The sequence below is a fragment of the Dasypus novemcinctus genome, chromosome 19 (assembly GCF_030445035.2).
Source record: "Dasypus novemcinctus isolate mDasNov1 chromosome 19, mDasNov1.1.hap2, whole genome shotgun sequence".
NCBI classification, from domain to species: domain Eukaryota; kingdom Metazoa; phylum Chordata; class Mammalia; order Cingulata; family Dasypodidae; genus Dasypus; species Dasypus novemcinctus.
The window spans coordinates 8,894,362-8,910,132 of NC_080691.1; the positions used below are offsets into that span (position 1 = coordinate 8,894,362).

The window sequence follows — 15,771 nt, forward strand, 5'->3', positions numbered from 1 at the left end:
AAGATGTGCCGGATAAGACAGCGACCTGCGGCCACATCGACTGGCCCCTTCACGCGTTACCTGGGGACCCTTTGCCCTCATTAGCCTGGGTTTCTTACCCCCAAATTGGAAGTAATAGCACTTCTTAATTTATTGGATTACTGCAAGGATTACATGAGCTAACGCATATAAACCCCTTAAAACAGGGCTTGCATGTTAGAAATATTCCATAAGTGTAGGCTGGTGCATCACTGTGCAACTAGAGGCACGAGAAACCTAAAATAATCCTCCTCTTGCGCTTTTTAAAGGAGTGTCCTGTCCTGGCCAGAACTCTGCGGAGGTGTCCTGCGGAGCTCCAGGGCAAGCTTCTGCCCTGGATCCACGGCCGCGCCCCGGGACACGCTGCTGCTGCTTCCTGAAAGGGCGTTTCATTTCCTTAAACCTTGGGAAGTGTCGGCTGCCTCTTGTGTGGCCTTTGTCTGAGGAAGCCCTTTCTAATGGAAAGGCTCCACTCTCAGTGGGACACACCGAGGACACCTTGCAGGGGAAGGTTGCTGAGACTCAGGAGGGATTCTAAATCAGGGGTATGATTCACAGAGGACTGGCCGCTTGAGCAATATGCCACGTAAATCCACACGCAGGGGCTCAGCCCATAGGGACCAAGGGTGCCACGTGGAGGCGGGCCCGTCCCCTGCCCCCTGCTGTGCGGTGGACAGCAGCAAGCACGGCCAGGACTGGACGAGTCCCAGCGTGCTTGCATCGGTAGCCACCACGCCCCTGGGAGCGACCAGAGCATGGCCAGGCCCTCGTCCGGGATGCACCCGAGCACACAGGCTTGCTGCAGCCCTGCACCTGCCCCGTGCCTCGAAGAGGGAAAGAGAGAGGGAGGAAGGGAGGGAGGGAGGGAGGAAGGAAGGAAGGAAGGAAGCCCCTGCCTGGCCCCGCACTGTCAGCCTCCGCAGAAAGCTGCGTGGCCGCTGGCGGGCTTGTGAAGGTGCTGCAGGCAGTTCTAACTCCTGGACAAGGTGGGAGCCACAGGCCTAGCCCCACCTGTTGTGGAAACGCCTGCCTCGCCTACCGGGTGGATCCCTTCTCCCTAACACCAGGCGTTGCTGTCCTGCTGAGGACAAGAAAACGCAGCCGATGTCCAGACACATGGACACAGCTAGACACAATCCAGCGCTGGTGCAGGCGCTCAAGGCGCAGGCAGAGCCGGAGGAGGGGGTCCACGCAGGGTTCCGGGAGCTCCCAAATGCTAAAAATTGTCGAAGGGTCTTACAGTTCCGATTCCCACGGACCCGCCCAGGTGCTCCCTCCCGGAGCCCACGTGCAGAGGTCAGCTCTGCGCGGCCAGGGCATTGCCCCGAAAGCCTCGGACATTTCAGGAAGACGCGCGCACTCCAGGGTTTGCCCAGTTTCAGTACCTCGCCCTCCCAGAGGCTGCTGCGGCCACAGTGAGACTTTCCGCCCTTTGCCCCCACGTTACAAAGAGGGCGTCAGCTTGAAGGAGCCCGTGCTTCTCACACACGCGGGTCAGGAAGCGGGGCTGGAGGAGGCGCAGCGTCCTGGCGCAGTCGGGCTAAGGGCGCAGGAGCACGCGCCAGGTTCACCGGTGGAGGTGTCGGTGGCCTCGCGGTGCGGCCGATGGGACTGTCCGGGTTTGTGAAGAATTCCTGACAGAGGGAGCCCCATGACCGGGCGAGAAGCAGGCCGGGGTGCGGGTGGCGGGGGCCATGTCAGCACTGCGGGAGCAGGAGGGGTGACGATGTGGCTGTGACGCAGTCGCCTTCTGGGCAGCCCACGCTCCAGAGCTCGGCGCTTGCTGATCGTGTTCTGGAGACTTCCCCTAGTGCCAGGCCCAGCACTGCGGGCCGAGGGCTCCTCTCGTTTCACGGGTTCTAAGGATGGGAAAGGAAAACAGAATTCCTGTAGATTCAGAATATGGGAAGGTGATAAGGGCTCGTTCTAGCATGCTAATCCCTAGGTTTTCTGGCACCCCAAAGAGACAGCTGTCTGTGACTGGTGGAAGCAGAAGGGCGGGAAACAGCCCGCAGCGGGCTTCGGCCGTTTGCTTTCCAGGTCCCAAGAGCGCTGCCTCTCGCAGGGGGCCTTCGGGTCATAAACGCCAGCTGCCGTTGCTCCCCCAGCAGTGCTCAGGGAGGGAGCATGGGGCCCGAGGTGGCCTCGGCAGTCGGGGCTCACCCTTTTGGGGTTTTCCCGTCGTAGTTCCGTCTCTTCATGTTTCTCCCCCTGCCTTTCATTCACCCCTGTAACCCAATGTTCCATCTCGTCCTTACCCTGAGCCCACGCTGCCACTGACCTCTGGGAGTCCTGGGAGATCTGCCTGGGCTTTTCCTGTGGTTCCATCCTGGTGACTCCCCCAGCACACGGGGGCACAGCCGCCCCCCGCCTCAGGCAGGAGCATCTGACTCCTGGGGACGGCCTCATCCCCTGAAAGGCCTCAGCTCCACAGCCGCCCCCGCCATGTCTCACCGGGGCCTTCTTGGTTTCCCCCTGGGGCCTGGCCGGCACCACACCTGCCCTTTTCCACCTGCCACAGCCAACAGAAGCCGTGATAGAAGATCTATCTAGGAGGGAGGCTGAGAGGGAGCCTGGTGATTCAGCTGATCAAAGAGCTGCCAAACCCCTCCGGTGACCTGACCTGGAACCGCCTCCAGGCGCTGGTCGGAAGCCACCGTCACCCCGAATCCGAGGCCCAGCTGGCCTGTCGCTCCCTGGCCCTGCCCGCCCTGGCCCCTGCTTCCCTGCAGGTCCAGCCCCCTCACGCCCCCTGGCAACCACAGCTGGCCCTCCTCGGCCCTCAGCTTGTGGGCATCGGCCTCAAGCACTTACGGGGTGAGGGGAAGCCCCCCTTGTGGAAAGCAGGGAAGAAGCACTCAGGAAACCCAACCGCTAGCCCCGTGGTGGCCCCCAAATGCCACCACGGCGAAGCCGAGCAGACACGGGCGGTACGGGGGGCTTCCCCGGGTGGCGAGGCTGGGCACCGCTGCAGGCCGCGGGCAGGCTGCGCAGGACCTGTGGAGTCGCGCCTCTGCCACGCTCCTCATGGACGAGGGTGCTCCAGGGGCGCGGGAAGCCAGAGACATGGCTGTCGCCTGCCCAGCAGGCTCACACCTCGGTGCCTCACAGCTGTTCTCTCCTCCACAGTGCAAACAGCGCCGCCCACGAAATCATGCAGGTCGACGTGGAGATAGAAGAGCCGGGGGACCCGCCAGCCACACAGCTCGTCACGTGGCAGGTCGAGTACCCGGGAGAGGTCACGTCGGACTTGGGGGTGTCGAAGATCTATGTGGGCCAGGAGGACCTGATCGCGGTCGTCCCACTTGCTATGGTAAGGCTGCCGCCGCCCGCTGCTGGCCCATGCCCGCTGGGGGGGCCGAGGCTCGCCCAGCACCCAGCGGGGGACAGGCTCTGTGCTGTGACCCCGGGGGGGTGAGACTCTGTGCCGTGACACCGGGGGTGGGGGGGAAGGCTCTGTGCCATGACCCTGGGGCAAGGAGAAGCTCTGTGCTGTGACCCCGGGGGCGAGGGGAAGGCTCTGTGCCATGACCCTGGTGGGGGGGGAGACTGTGCCGTGACCCTGGGGAGGGGGGAAGGCTCTGTGCCATGACCCCAGGGGGCGGGGAAGGCTTCACAGGGACCCAACCTGCCGGGGGAGGGGGCAGGGCGGCAAGAAAGGTTGCACCATGGGGAGGCTCTGCGTGGGACCCCAGCTTGGACTGGGGAAGACGACAGTGAGCCCAGGAACAAAGTTGAGCCATGGAAAATATTTTTACAATATTATTTAGAAAGTAAATTCTGAGCATTAGCTTTGGGTCCATGGTATATGACAGTTATTAATGACTTGATAACAGTGTTTGTATGTGCAAGGTAGATTCTGTAAGTCAAGGATCTCAGACACATTCACCTGCAGAGAACAAATAGTGCAAACATGGGAGGGGACCGTGGCGAGTGAGCTGGCAAAGCCGAGCAGTTCCAAGGCCCGGGCCACGGTTGGCCTTGTGGGAAAGCCAAGCCAGAGTCTGTGTTTTCAAGCTCTACTGATGCTTCAGAAAAAGCTATGAGTGTAGTTTTGGTGTGAAATGCCAACTTTCACCTGCTGGCGGCTGATTTTTAAAAAGCACTCTATAGGAAAGAGTTACCTGGGTTCCTTTCTGTGCCATCTGTTTATAACTTGTGCTGTAAGTCTGTCCGTGTGCTCCTGGGACGCGGGCAGCAGAGATGGGTTCCCCCTCACACACCGCAGGCCCCTGGTCTATGGGAGATCCCTCCTCATGCCCCACTCTGCTCTCACACTCAACGAAACACACTCAAGCCCCGTGTGGCCCTGCTCTTGCCAGAACATTGCAAGAAGCCCGCCGAGGAGTCCTTCTCTAGAATGCGACTCCACCTGCACATGCTCAGGCGTGTGCTGTGGTGTATGCAGGTGGCAACTGTTGCTCACTTCTTACCCCGGTGAAGAGGAGGCCCCAGGTGCCTCCAGACTGTCCATTAGAAAGTGCTGGCGGAAGGATGGTCCAACAATGAGCCCTTGATGCTAATGACTATGCCTGTGAGCCTGTGTGTCTGAAATAAGAACTAGGTCTAGAGCTGCAGGGTGCCTAAGAGTTACCTCCTGAGAGCCTCCATGTTGCTCAAATGTGGCCAGTCTCGAAGCCAAACTCAGCATGTAAATGCACTGCCTTCCCCCCAGTGTGGGACATGACTCCCAGGGATGAGCCTCCCTGGCGCCGAGGGATTCCTACCAAGTACCAGCTGATGATGTGGCAGGAGAATGACCTCGAATAAAAGGGTCAACTCAGACCAGCAGAACATCTCAGCCTACATGTAGTATCAGTAGTTAAAAATGCTTTTTGACCTTGAATAAAAGGGGGAAATGGAAAGGACAAATGAGTTTATATGGCTATGAGTCTCCAAAAAAGAGCCGGGAGGTCACCAGAGGGGTCACCCTTATGTACACCTCAGCAGAGTTCCAGAGATAGCTAAAGTAGATACAACCCTAGGTATTAGTTTTTCTGAGGGCTACAGAGACCCACAGGTTCTATGGTCATGGCAGATGGACTTCAGTGCCATGTCAGTTGGCCCTACTTTGGAGTTTGTGTTCCTGAGTGTGATGGAGTTGGACTCAGATGTGATCTTTGTTCACAAGCCTCTCCTGCCACTTTTACCGGACCTGTGGTTGGTGCTGGGGTTTAGTGTATACTCAGGGGACCTGAATCTCTGGACTGTCCATGTGATAGCCAGGCCCTGAGCCTCAACAGACTTGCAACTCCTACCCTCTGGTTTATTGGACTTACCCCAGCCAGCTAACAGGGAGGTGAAGAAGGTCAACCACCATACCAGGGATCCAAGAGTGCCTACAACTGCAAACAGGAGAATTGCATCCATCATCCAAGTGGAATCAAAGCACCCTCTCGATACATAGGTGGAATGGACATAACCATCCCAGGGTCCACAGAATGGAGGAATAGAGTATGGATTAGAGTGAACTTACTGATATTCTATTCTGGAACTAATGTGATTAGTAATGGAAGTAATGTGGCATTGAGATGGAGAAAGTGGCCATGGTAGCTGCTGAGGGTGGGGAGTGGGAAGAAGAGATGTGATGTGGGGGCATTTTCAGGACTAGGAATTGTCCTGGGTGGTACTGCAGGGACAGTAACTGGGTATTGTATGTCCTCCCATGGCCCACTGGGTGGACTGGAGGAGAGCGTAAACTATAATGTGGACCATTGACCATGTGGTGCAGCGGTGCTCAAGATGTATTCACCAAGTGCAATGAATGTCCCATGACAATGGAGGAGGTTGTGGTTATGGGAGGAGTGGGGTGAGGGGGGTGGGGGTGTATATGGGGATCTTATATTTTTTTAATGTAACATTAAAAAATAAAGACAAAGAAATTGAACAGAAAGTGCTGGCAAGCATTGTCCCATGGGCTGAAGGAGCTTAGGAACTCAGCCTGCCAGGGAGGAAGAACACGGCAGCTGCCTGGTGGCCAGGCAGTGAGGGTGGAAGTGTGCCTAGTTAACTGGCAAGGACTCTTCTGAACTATGTCTTCTATTTTAAAGCACCAAGCCTCCCTGCACTCTGATTTCACATGTGGCGGTGGTGTCCCCGCCTGGGCTCTGATTTCACATGTGGCGGTGGTGTCCCCGCCTTGGCTCTGATTTCACATGTGGCGGTGGTGTCCCCGCCTGGGCTCTGATTTCACATGTGGCGGTGGTGTCCCCGCCTGGGCTCTGATTTCACATGTGGCGGTGGTGTCCCCGCCTGGCCTCTGGGGGCTCTTTAGTTGGGGGACGAGACCAGGGCCCTCCTGCCCATGCACTTAGCACTTCCCCACCTTGCCCATCCCAGACCCGCTGCTCTTCAGCCTCACAAGAGCTCCTCCCTCTGGTCTCCACCCATGTTGGACATCCTTCGCATCTCACGTCATCCTTCTCGCTCGATAGAGCTAGAAAGATCTCAGCTAAGATCTAGCTGATCCTTCTAACCAGTTAGGAATTTTATAGGGCTCAAAGCATCAGCCCCACCCCAAAGAGTGGCTTAAGTTTTTTTAAAGTATTTCTTCTTTCATGTAAGAGGACTCCTAAATTTGGCAGTCTAGGGCTGGTATGGGTTCCCTCTCATCAGAAACCCAGGCTTCATGTTTGTTTCTACTTCAGCAGTCAAATGCATGGCTTCCATGCTCAAGATTACCTCCTGGTCAAACATGGATGCTAGAATACCAGCCATTATATCCATATTTTGCAGACCAGAAGAAGTAAGAAATGCAGAAGACCAAACAAGGCATAGAAGAGATATTGCTTCTCAGTGAGCAGTATTTGCAAAAATTCCCCTTCTTTTCCACGTGATGAAACTGAGGCTCAGAGAAGTCATTTGCCTTGGCACCTGAGTGTTTTCCATTCTATATTGGTCTTTATAAGCCTCCTGGGAAAGAGAATAACATGGCCGAATCATTGTCTCCACTTACTAGCTATACAACCATACTTAATTTCACTGTGCCTCAGTTTCCTCATCTGTACAGAGGGAAAGAAAAAATACCTACTCATAAGACTTTTCTAAGGATAAAATAATAACAGTACTGAGAAGGGGCCCACCCTAGAGCAAGCACACAATAAATATTAGCTGTTATTATGATGACTTAATTACTGAACTCAAAGCTTGACCAATACCCTGGCAATGAGACTGTGGATTCTTCAGGAAAGACTTTGTGCGCTGGCCACAAGCACAGTGTAAGAACAGTGCCAGGCGGTGTGGAGATGCTAACCAGCGCTTCCTGAACCCCAATGAGTTAACTGGATTCAAGTATTTTTGGTCTGATGAGTTTTAGCAGTTCTTTCTGAGCAGCTTCTCTGCAACTGATGGTGAAATCTTCAGAGTCCTAACTCCCCTTCAGAGGCTTTGGTAATGATTCCGTGGAACGTGGCTTCATTTCACCTTGGACTTGACCGCTGTCCTTTGTAGCAGGGGGAGTTTTACCTTCATGAAACAGAGCTTTTGTCATTTCATTTAATTTTTTTACTTTGTTTTTGCACATAACGTGTTCATTGAAAGGTATTTGAAAGAAATCAGGTATTTATGCATCTATTTACGTTCTCATTTCTGTTGCAAATCCCTGAGCTGTGAGAGACACAGAAGGAAGTCAGCCCCGCTGGACCAGGATGAGGGAGAGAAGGCAGGGGGTTCCGGCCAGCGTCCCGGGGGCTGGGTAGCCAGTGCACAGAGCTGGACTTCTGGACAGAATGGAAGCCTTGGGAAGGCGGGGCCTAATGTTTTCAGGTCACTGTGATTGGATGTTGAGAGTGGATCTAGGAAGGTCCAGAAAAGCATCTGGGAGAGGGAGGAGACTGTATTTTGGCTGCTGTGATAAAGACCCAAGAACCCTGATCTCAAAGGCTTGGCATTTACTTGGCTCTAACTTACCTGTCTGAAGGCGAGCAACCTGGACTTACAAGCTGGGGCTTAGGAGGTGGCCAGGGCTTAGGACACAGCCTCCTTCTGTCTTTTGCTGGGTGAGGCCCAGTTACTGGTCTCTTGCCCTGGGCCCAAATCACTTGTGACCCAGTCTGCCTTGCATGGAGCAGGTGTAGGAAAAGGGGGCCTGGCCCTCAGCTGAGCACACCCCCTCCCCACCTTCCCACTGGCCGGGGACTCAGCCAGTGGCCTTGTCTAGCAGCACGGGGGCTGGGAAAGGCCACATCATTCCAGGTGGCCGGCTAGATTGTATTACGGTGGAAGAAGGAAGGAATGTGTCTCAGAGGAGACACTGCCCCAGCAGTGGAAAAGGACAGAGGTGAGTAGTTTTAGGATATGTTTTATGGTGAGATGATAGGACATTCTGGTGAACTGGGCATGAAAGGAAAATGGGAAGAAAAGGTGAATCCTAGTTTTAGGCCCAAGAAGACGTTCCCCATACAGCCCCGCGGTACCACCACATGGACTAAAACCTTTTAAGAGATTTTCTACTATTAAAATATCCTAGTGGCTCATATTCTTGTATATCTTCACATACACTATGATTGATTTTTTTTTTTAAGATTTATTTTTTATTTATTTCTCTCCCCTTCGCTCACCACCCCAGCCTCCAGTTGTCTGCTCTCTGTGTCCATTCACTGTGTGTTCTTCTGTGACCGCTTCTTTCCTTATCAGCGGCACTGGGAATCTGTGTTTCTTTTTGTTGCGTCATCTTGTTGTGTCAAGCTCTCTGTGTGTGTGGTGCCATTCTTGGCAGGCTGCACTGTCTTTTGCGCTGGGCGGCTCTCCTTATGGGGTGCACTCCTTGCACGTGGGGTTCCCCTACGCAGGGGACACCCCTGCGTGGCACGGCACTCCTTGTGCGCATCAGCACTGCACATGGGCCAACTCCACACGGGTCAGGGAGACCCAGGGTTTGAACCATGGACCTCCCATGTGGTAGGCGGACGCCCTATCCATTGGGCCAAGTCAGCTTCCCTATGATTTTTTAAGATCAACTTATAAAAGTAAATTTTCTGAATCAAAACATATGCAATATTGTATTAAATTTTGGTATTGCTAACCAAATTGCACAATGTCTAAACTGATAATTCCACCTGCTGTGTATAATGATACCCATTCCCTTGCAACTTCACCAATAGAATGCTAAAATTTAAAAATGGGTATCTGTATTGTTTTAATTTTCCCTTGATTGATGACATTTTTAGTTCCTTATTAAACATTTGTTCTTAGCCCATTTTCATTTCCTACTGGGAATTCCATTTTTTCTTACCACTTTGATATAATCTTTATATATTAGTAATACTAACCTTTTGATTGATACATTGCAACTATTCTTGCCAATTTACCACTTGCCTTCTAATTTTACAGGTGGTATTTTTTGGCCTGTAGATGCTTTTTCTTGTTTGTCTATATTTTATGTAGTCAAAGTCGTTGATCTTTTATGTCAGGGAAAGCTTTCCTCTCCCTTAATTATATCCAAGGGGAAAGAAGCATGCCTGTTTGGTTTTTCCTTCTAAAGTACCCATAATAAAATACCCACTCAAATTACTTTAAAATAGGTCGAACTAGAGATTTCAAAAATAATGCTGAAAGTCACAGCCGTTTTGCCACTTTTATACCATTATTGAGGATTTGAGATGGGTTTAGCGCATGGCTGCTGGCCCCAGACTCTTTGGGATACAGATGATTTCATCTGCAGGAAAGCTTTCAGGTGAGGTGCAGTTAAGCATTCACATGCAAAGCTAATTTTCCAAAAGATACTTCCTTTCTTCCATATTTTGCGTTTGTTCCTGGAGTCCAAGCCTTGAAAGCTTTTTCCCTTTTTTAATCTAGTCATACATTTTTCTATACAGAAAGGGAAGTTTTGGATGTATTCGGAAATGTACGAATTTGGGGCCTAGGCATACATTTTTTAGTTTTATTACATTTTCTTATGCTAAAAAAATCATGTCTTACTGTCTTTTAGGTCAGTGTGTTACTGCCCTTGGGGAAGAAATTTCCGAGGGAAGGGCCATTAACTGTGCGCTAACATTAATCCCGTAACCGTGTATGTCACTGTGCGGCAGTGTCCGCTGTGGAAAGCGCTTTGCGGGTCTCCAAGAAGAGCTGGGTCGTCTTTGGTCGGGAGGGAGCCCCCGTTTCAAGGCTCCTCAACCCCTTCTCACTGCGTGAGTCTTGGCTGAAATGAGCGCCTTTGAGCAGATACCAGGATTCAGAGAAAATGATACTGATGCATGCGTCATCACCTTGAAGGCCGTGCCGCTAGTCCCTTAAAGCAAAGCATATTATCAAGTGCACTTAATTTTTTTAGAAAAGCGAACATTGTTTTCACTCCCGGCGGGCAGGTGGCCGGGTTTGTAATGGCAGTTCTTACGTGAACGTGGGAAACGGAGGTGGGGGGGTTTGAAGCACACCCCTCCCGGGCAGGGCTCCCGACGCGGCCCCGGCTGGCTCTGGTGTCACAGCCTTGACTCCCGAGTGTTGGTTGTCCGAATTGAGCACTTCACGTAAGCCTCAGGAGCGCCGTCCGCCGTCCTGGGCAGTACCCGTGACGAGTGCCGCCGCGCCGCCGTTGGCCTTCACCGCGAAGGAAGCGCGTGCACACGTCCGCCCAGCCCCGCCCCGAGACCCCCGGCAGAGGACAGCTGTCCAGCACACCGAGAGCCAGGGGGGCCGCGCCATCCAGAAGGGCCCCTGGAGACGTCCTCACGCAGGACCCTGCCGGAAGTTCAGATGCGGGCCTCGCTCTCCCTTCAAAGCCTCCCCGGGCCGCCTCCTCCGGGAGCCTGCCTTGTCGCCCCGAGGCTTTCCTTGCAGGCTGTGAGGTCAGAGGCGAGAGCGGGGCCCCACGAGGCAGGAGCCCCCCAGATGCTTGGGAGGACCTGGGCTCCCAGTTCCCTCGGGGCCTCCCCTGAGCCCCTCCTCGCGTGGCCTTGTTCCCTGGGCCCCACCTGACCCCCGCCTCCAGCCCCTCTCCAGAGCAGACGCGGGGCCCCAGGCACCCCTCCAGGCTCACTGTTCTTCCCCCCCCCCCAGGGCCTTTTTCCCATCGGCAAGAGTCGGGGCGTCCCTTGGGCAGCCAGCCAGCCAGGGTGCTTGCTGTGCAGCGTGCTCTTCTCCAGGCCCTCCGCCTGCTCGTTGAGCGCCGAGTCCTCCTTTTTTGTGGTTCTTGGAATAATAAGACAGTAGTCAGGAAAAAGCCTCTCCTCCTTATCTGACTGGTGTCTTCTCATGTCTCACGGTGAAGGCCTCTCTCCTGAAAGAAATAGTGGTATTCCATTTCCATTAACCTAACAGAAAAAACAGGTCCGCGTTTGTATAACCGTGTGATTCCGCTACTCAAGCCTCTTGTGCGGTCCGTTTCACTGACTCTAATTCATTCCTCCCCTTAAAGAAAATGGCCTTCATTCTCATCGCCCACATCCTCCCTCACCCCGACCGCTGGGGACATGGCCTCCTTGCCAGCCGCCCTCCCGTCCACACAGATGTTACCTCCCAGGCCCACTGCCGCCAGCCTCGCCCCGGTCACTTCCATTCACCCAGCCCCAGCACTTCGGCTGCCCGGGCAGGGCCGTGGAGGGGCAGCCTGGCCCTGCAGGACGGCCCAGTGGAGCCACACCTCGCCCCGGTCACTTCTGCTCGCCCAGCCTCAGCACTTTCGGCTGCCCGGGCAGGGCCGTGGAGGGGCAGCCTGGCCCTGCGGGACGGCCTGACTGCTGGGGGGCAGCAGTGCCAGCCGTGTCCCCCCCACACTCTGAGGGTGGCCCAGGCCTGAGCCAGGCCCACACCCAGGGCAGGGGGGCTCGAGCCGGGGCCCAAGTCCCAGACAAAATTCGGCCCCGGCTCCAGCAGTGCAATCTGTTTTTATTTTTAGCATAAAAGCAGCTTCTTTTTATGTGACTTCTCATGGTATTCTCTTCCTGTGTCAGCTTGTTAATTAATATGCCAGCTACCCTCTGTTGTTTAACTCAGGCTTTTTGAAAATTCAGTCACACTGCATAGCACACTGCTGCTTTCATTTTTATACCCTCTCAACCAAGTGCAAATTGAGATGCTGCAATGGCTCTTGAGACAAACCTCTTCTCAAAGGCACATTCTTGCTTTTGTGTTTGTTGAGTAGCCATTGCTTCCCTAAATGGTATCCGCAATAATTAGTGATTGTGCAAAATTCTGCAGGTACAGCTCTAATTAATGAATTAAGTGAGTATGTGTGTATGTATGTATGCACACGCACTCATTTAATTCCCGCACAGGTCAGTGGGCACTGCTCGTACCCCATTTCACAGATGGCTGAGGGCATAAGAGCATGGATGGAGAGCTTGAAGAAAGGCCCCAGCTAGCAGGCTAGGAAGGCGAGCTGGAATTAGGCTCCAGAATGTGCGCTCAGAACCAGTCCACTCTGCCGGCTTCCCACGGGAGAACGCCATGTGTGGGCCGGCGAGCTCTTCAGTATGCAGAGGAGATCCCAGGAAAACGCAAATGCGAGGAGGCGCACTCAGGGACACACAAAACAGAGAACACTTGTGGAGAGAAAATGACTTCCTGATGGTGCACAGAGCCACTGCCTTTCCCCATCAGCCCCTTTGCTGCTCCCTGGTGAGCTGTCCTCCCCAGGGGCCTCTAGACGGAGCAGTCGCCAGAGCCTGGAGGCGGGCGGAGGCCAGGCCCACTGCTAGCACAGGGCGCCGTGGCTGTGGTTGGCTGTCCCGCGGTTGTCGCGGCCCTGCCCTTGAACAACCCACTGCTGTCTGAACAAATGCTGCCACCATAACCATTTTGTGGGTGCTAGAGAAGCACAGGCCCTTCCGCAGGCACTTCCTGAGCTCCAAGGAAGACGGAGCAGAGGGCCCTGGCCTCCCAGGCCTGTCCACTCGGAGCTGGCAGAGCGTGAAGAAAGGTAACAGAGGGAAGCGGACTTGGCCCAGTGGATAGGGCGTCCGTCTACCACATGGGAGGTCCGCAGTTCAAACCCCAGGCCTCCTTAACCCGTGTGGAGCTGGCCCATGCGTAGTGCTGATGCACGCAAGGAGTGCCGTGCCACGCAGGGTGTCCCCGCGTAGGGGAGCCCCACGCGCAAGGAGTGTGCCCCGTAAGGAGAGCCGCCCAGCGCGAAAGGAAGTGCAGCCTGCCCAGGAATGGCACCGCACACACGGAGAGCTGACACAGCAAGATGACGCAACAAAGGGAAACACAGATTCCCGGTGCTGCTGATAAGGATAGAAGCGGTCACAGAAGAACACACAGTGAATGGACACAGAGAGCTGACAACTGGGGTGGGGGGAATAAATAAAAAATAAATCTTTGAAAAAAGAAAGGTACTGGAGCAGGAGGCCTCCTGCGGGCCGCTGCCCAGGCCGTGCTTCCTGCATGCGTCCTCCAGTTCATGGGTTTAGGTCCAGTCTGAGTCATGATCTATTTTCGCATGATCACGCTGAGTGCGGTCACCGTGGAACTAGGAAGACACTTTGGGGGCGACTTGGACGGCCCAGGCCTGGGGTGACGACGGTGGGGCTGGGGAAATGGACAGGCGGGCCATGTCTGCTAGGAGGAGCCGCAGGACCCAGGAGCTGGGGCCGGAGCCCAAGGGCAGGGAGGGCTCAGGCCTGAGGCTCCAGACCAGGGGCTCTGCCCGGACTTCCAGAGAGGCTTGAAATGTTCCAGAATCCGAGCACCCAACCCCGGCATGCACCTGCTGGCACCCTGGGCCGCTGAGCTTGCCACACGGCTGGTGGAGTGAGGAGTGGTTTTTAATGTACTTCAGTCGCTTTATGTTTGTGTTTAAGTACCCGTGTGCCTGGGAGTGCACAGCCCTGCGCTTGGGCTCGGGGTCCGTGTGCAGAGCCCTGCTCTTCCTGGTCTGGGGTCGCCCTGCAGGCCGCTCTCCAGTCACCTCCACCCTGCACCGCATGCCCGAGTCTCCTTTGTGGAGCGCGGCTGGCAGCTGCCCCGGCCTCTGGCTGCGGTTGGGTTCAGCCCTGGGCTGTACTGGCCGGAGACCAGAGGTGGTCAAGAGAGGGCCCGGGGTCTCTTCCCTCCCCTGAAAGGCCGCAGTTCAGCCGCAGCTGTGCTGCCCCATCAAAAGCACCAGCGCCTGCCAGGCCGTCCCTCGGGGAGCCACGTGGCGATAGCGCTGGCAGTGGGGTGCGAACGCGGGCCCCGCGGCAGCCGTGGCGTCTCGTCACCTGCTTCACACCCTTGCTTCACGTGGGTGCGCGTGTCCCACCGCACCATCGCCACACACAGTCCAGTCCCTGTCCAGGAATTTACATGGCAAAATGCGTGTTGATTATAAATGATGTCCTTTTATTTCTCCTTTAGACTTCAGTAAGGACACTGTATTCATTTCTAAGTGTGTGTGTTGGTAAGTTGTAGTAATTGTGCTCTTATTTCAGGGCAGTAAAGTGTTACTATGTGATAAATATCAATATTTACTAAAGAAAAGGAGCATCAGCCTAAAGGAGCCTAAAGCAGGGGCTGGCAAACCTCTTCCGTGGAAGGGCCAGTACTAAAGAGTTGGTTTTACAGACCACTCAGTGTGTTTGAACAACTCACCCCTGCCCTTGTGGCTTGACAACGTGAAAAGTCTAATGAAACTACTTAAGGACACTGAAATTTTAATTTCTGATAATTTTCACATGGTCCAAAATGTTATGCTTCTTTTGATTTTTTCAACAGCTTGTAAAAGTAAAAACCACTCTTAGCTTGCAAGCCTCGTGGAAAAAAAAATACAGCTTGCAGGCAGTTTGCTCACCCCAGCTTTCATGTAGACACAACCTTTCCTTATCCATGCCTCAGTTTCTGGAGGTCGAGAAGAGCCCCTCTACCCAATCCGGTTATGATATAAAGTTTGATCTCCCTGAGGGAAGGCGTCCCTGAAAATTAAAAAGAAAAGTATTGTCACGAGAGAAGGGGTGCATTTTCCCTGGTGAACAGGGAACGATTTACTTTCTGCTCCAAGGGGAACGTCCCCCGGCTTCGAGGGGAGGTGCCGGAGGGGCCTGGGCCTTCACCTGCGCCGACCCCCAGGTCCGAGAACTCCGCCCACTGCCTGGCAATGCCGCTCGTCGGTGACCCCTCCCGGAGGCGCGGTCCTCTCGAAGCGCGAGGCCTGCCCACGCATCCTGCCGCCACCCGGGCAGCCCTCGCGCTTTGTCCTGGCTTCACCATCTGCCTCTCTGGTGATGTATCTCTGGGCAGCATCAGATCGTGTTTGCTGTAGAGCTGGCCTTAACCTTTCAGTTAACCTCATTAATTATAAAGGACTTGAAACTGGTACAAAAAGTAGAGCTGGAAATGGATTGAAGAGCATGTTTGCACCCAGTTCTCAGGGGCCGCTTGCTCAGAGCCAAAGTTTCCTTGTGTCTTGAATTGTTTTCTAACGCCAGGCTCACCCCACAACCTCTGTGCAAGCACCTTCCAGAGAAGTCCCGCTGCACAGCTGCGCCACGTGCCAACCGCCCAGCCCCTGGTCTTCTCTTACATTTGTGAAACTTGTTCTATTTTTTCTCAAAGAAGACACCTAAACCCAAGCTCAAAATTTGGGAAAGCATCAGGATCCACAGCGTTTTGAGAAGCAGTCCTGCTCCGCCTGGCTTGTGTCCAGGGTGAGTTCGAGCTGGGCTTCTGCAGCCCTCCCCTCCGGCCTCCCCTGCCGTCCTGTCTGCACGGCATCCTCTCTCACTGCACCCCCTCGTCCCCATTTACTTTTTCTTACCATATTTCACGGTTCCTGATCATTACGTGGAAGCAGCAAGAGCATCGGGACGTACTGTAGAGTCCTGTGCTGTATCT

The 15,771-nt window shown here is 54.4% G+C and overlaps 2 protein-coding genes across 2 annotated transcripts in view; both read left to right on the forward strand.

Moving 5' to 3' along the window:
• The window catches only part of TMEM132D (transmembrane protein 132D), a 707,326-nt gene that overhangs the window by 484,956 nt on the left and 206,599 nt on the right, over positions 1-15,771 (forward strand). Inside the window, exon 4 of the mRNA XM_058281211.2 lies at positions 3,148-3,331. Within this exon, the coding sequence (XP_058137194.1) occupies positions 3,148-3,331 (184 nt within the window). The remainder of the gene's footprint in view (positions 1-3,147; positions 3,332-15,771) is intronic.
• The window catches only part of LOC139437009 (V-type proton ATPase subunit E 1-like), a 94,835-nt gene continuing 88,694 nt past the window's right edge, over positions 9,631-15,771 (forward strand). The window contains 2 exon segments of the mRNA XM_071210031.1: positions 9,631-9,691; positions 10,047-10,148. Coding sequence (XP_071066132.1) covers positions 9,631-9,691; positions 10,047-10,148 — 163 coding nt within the window.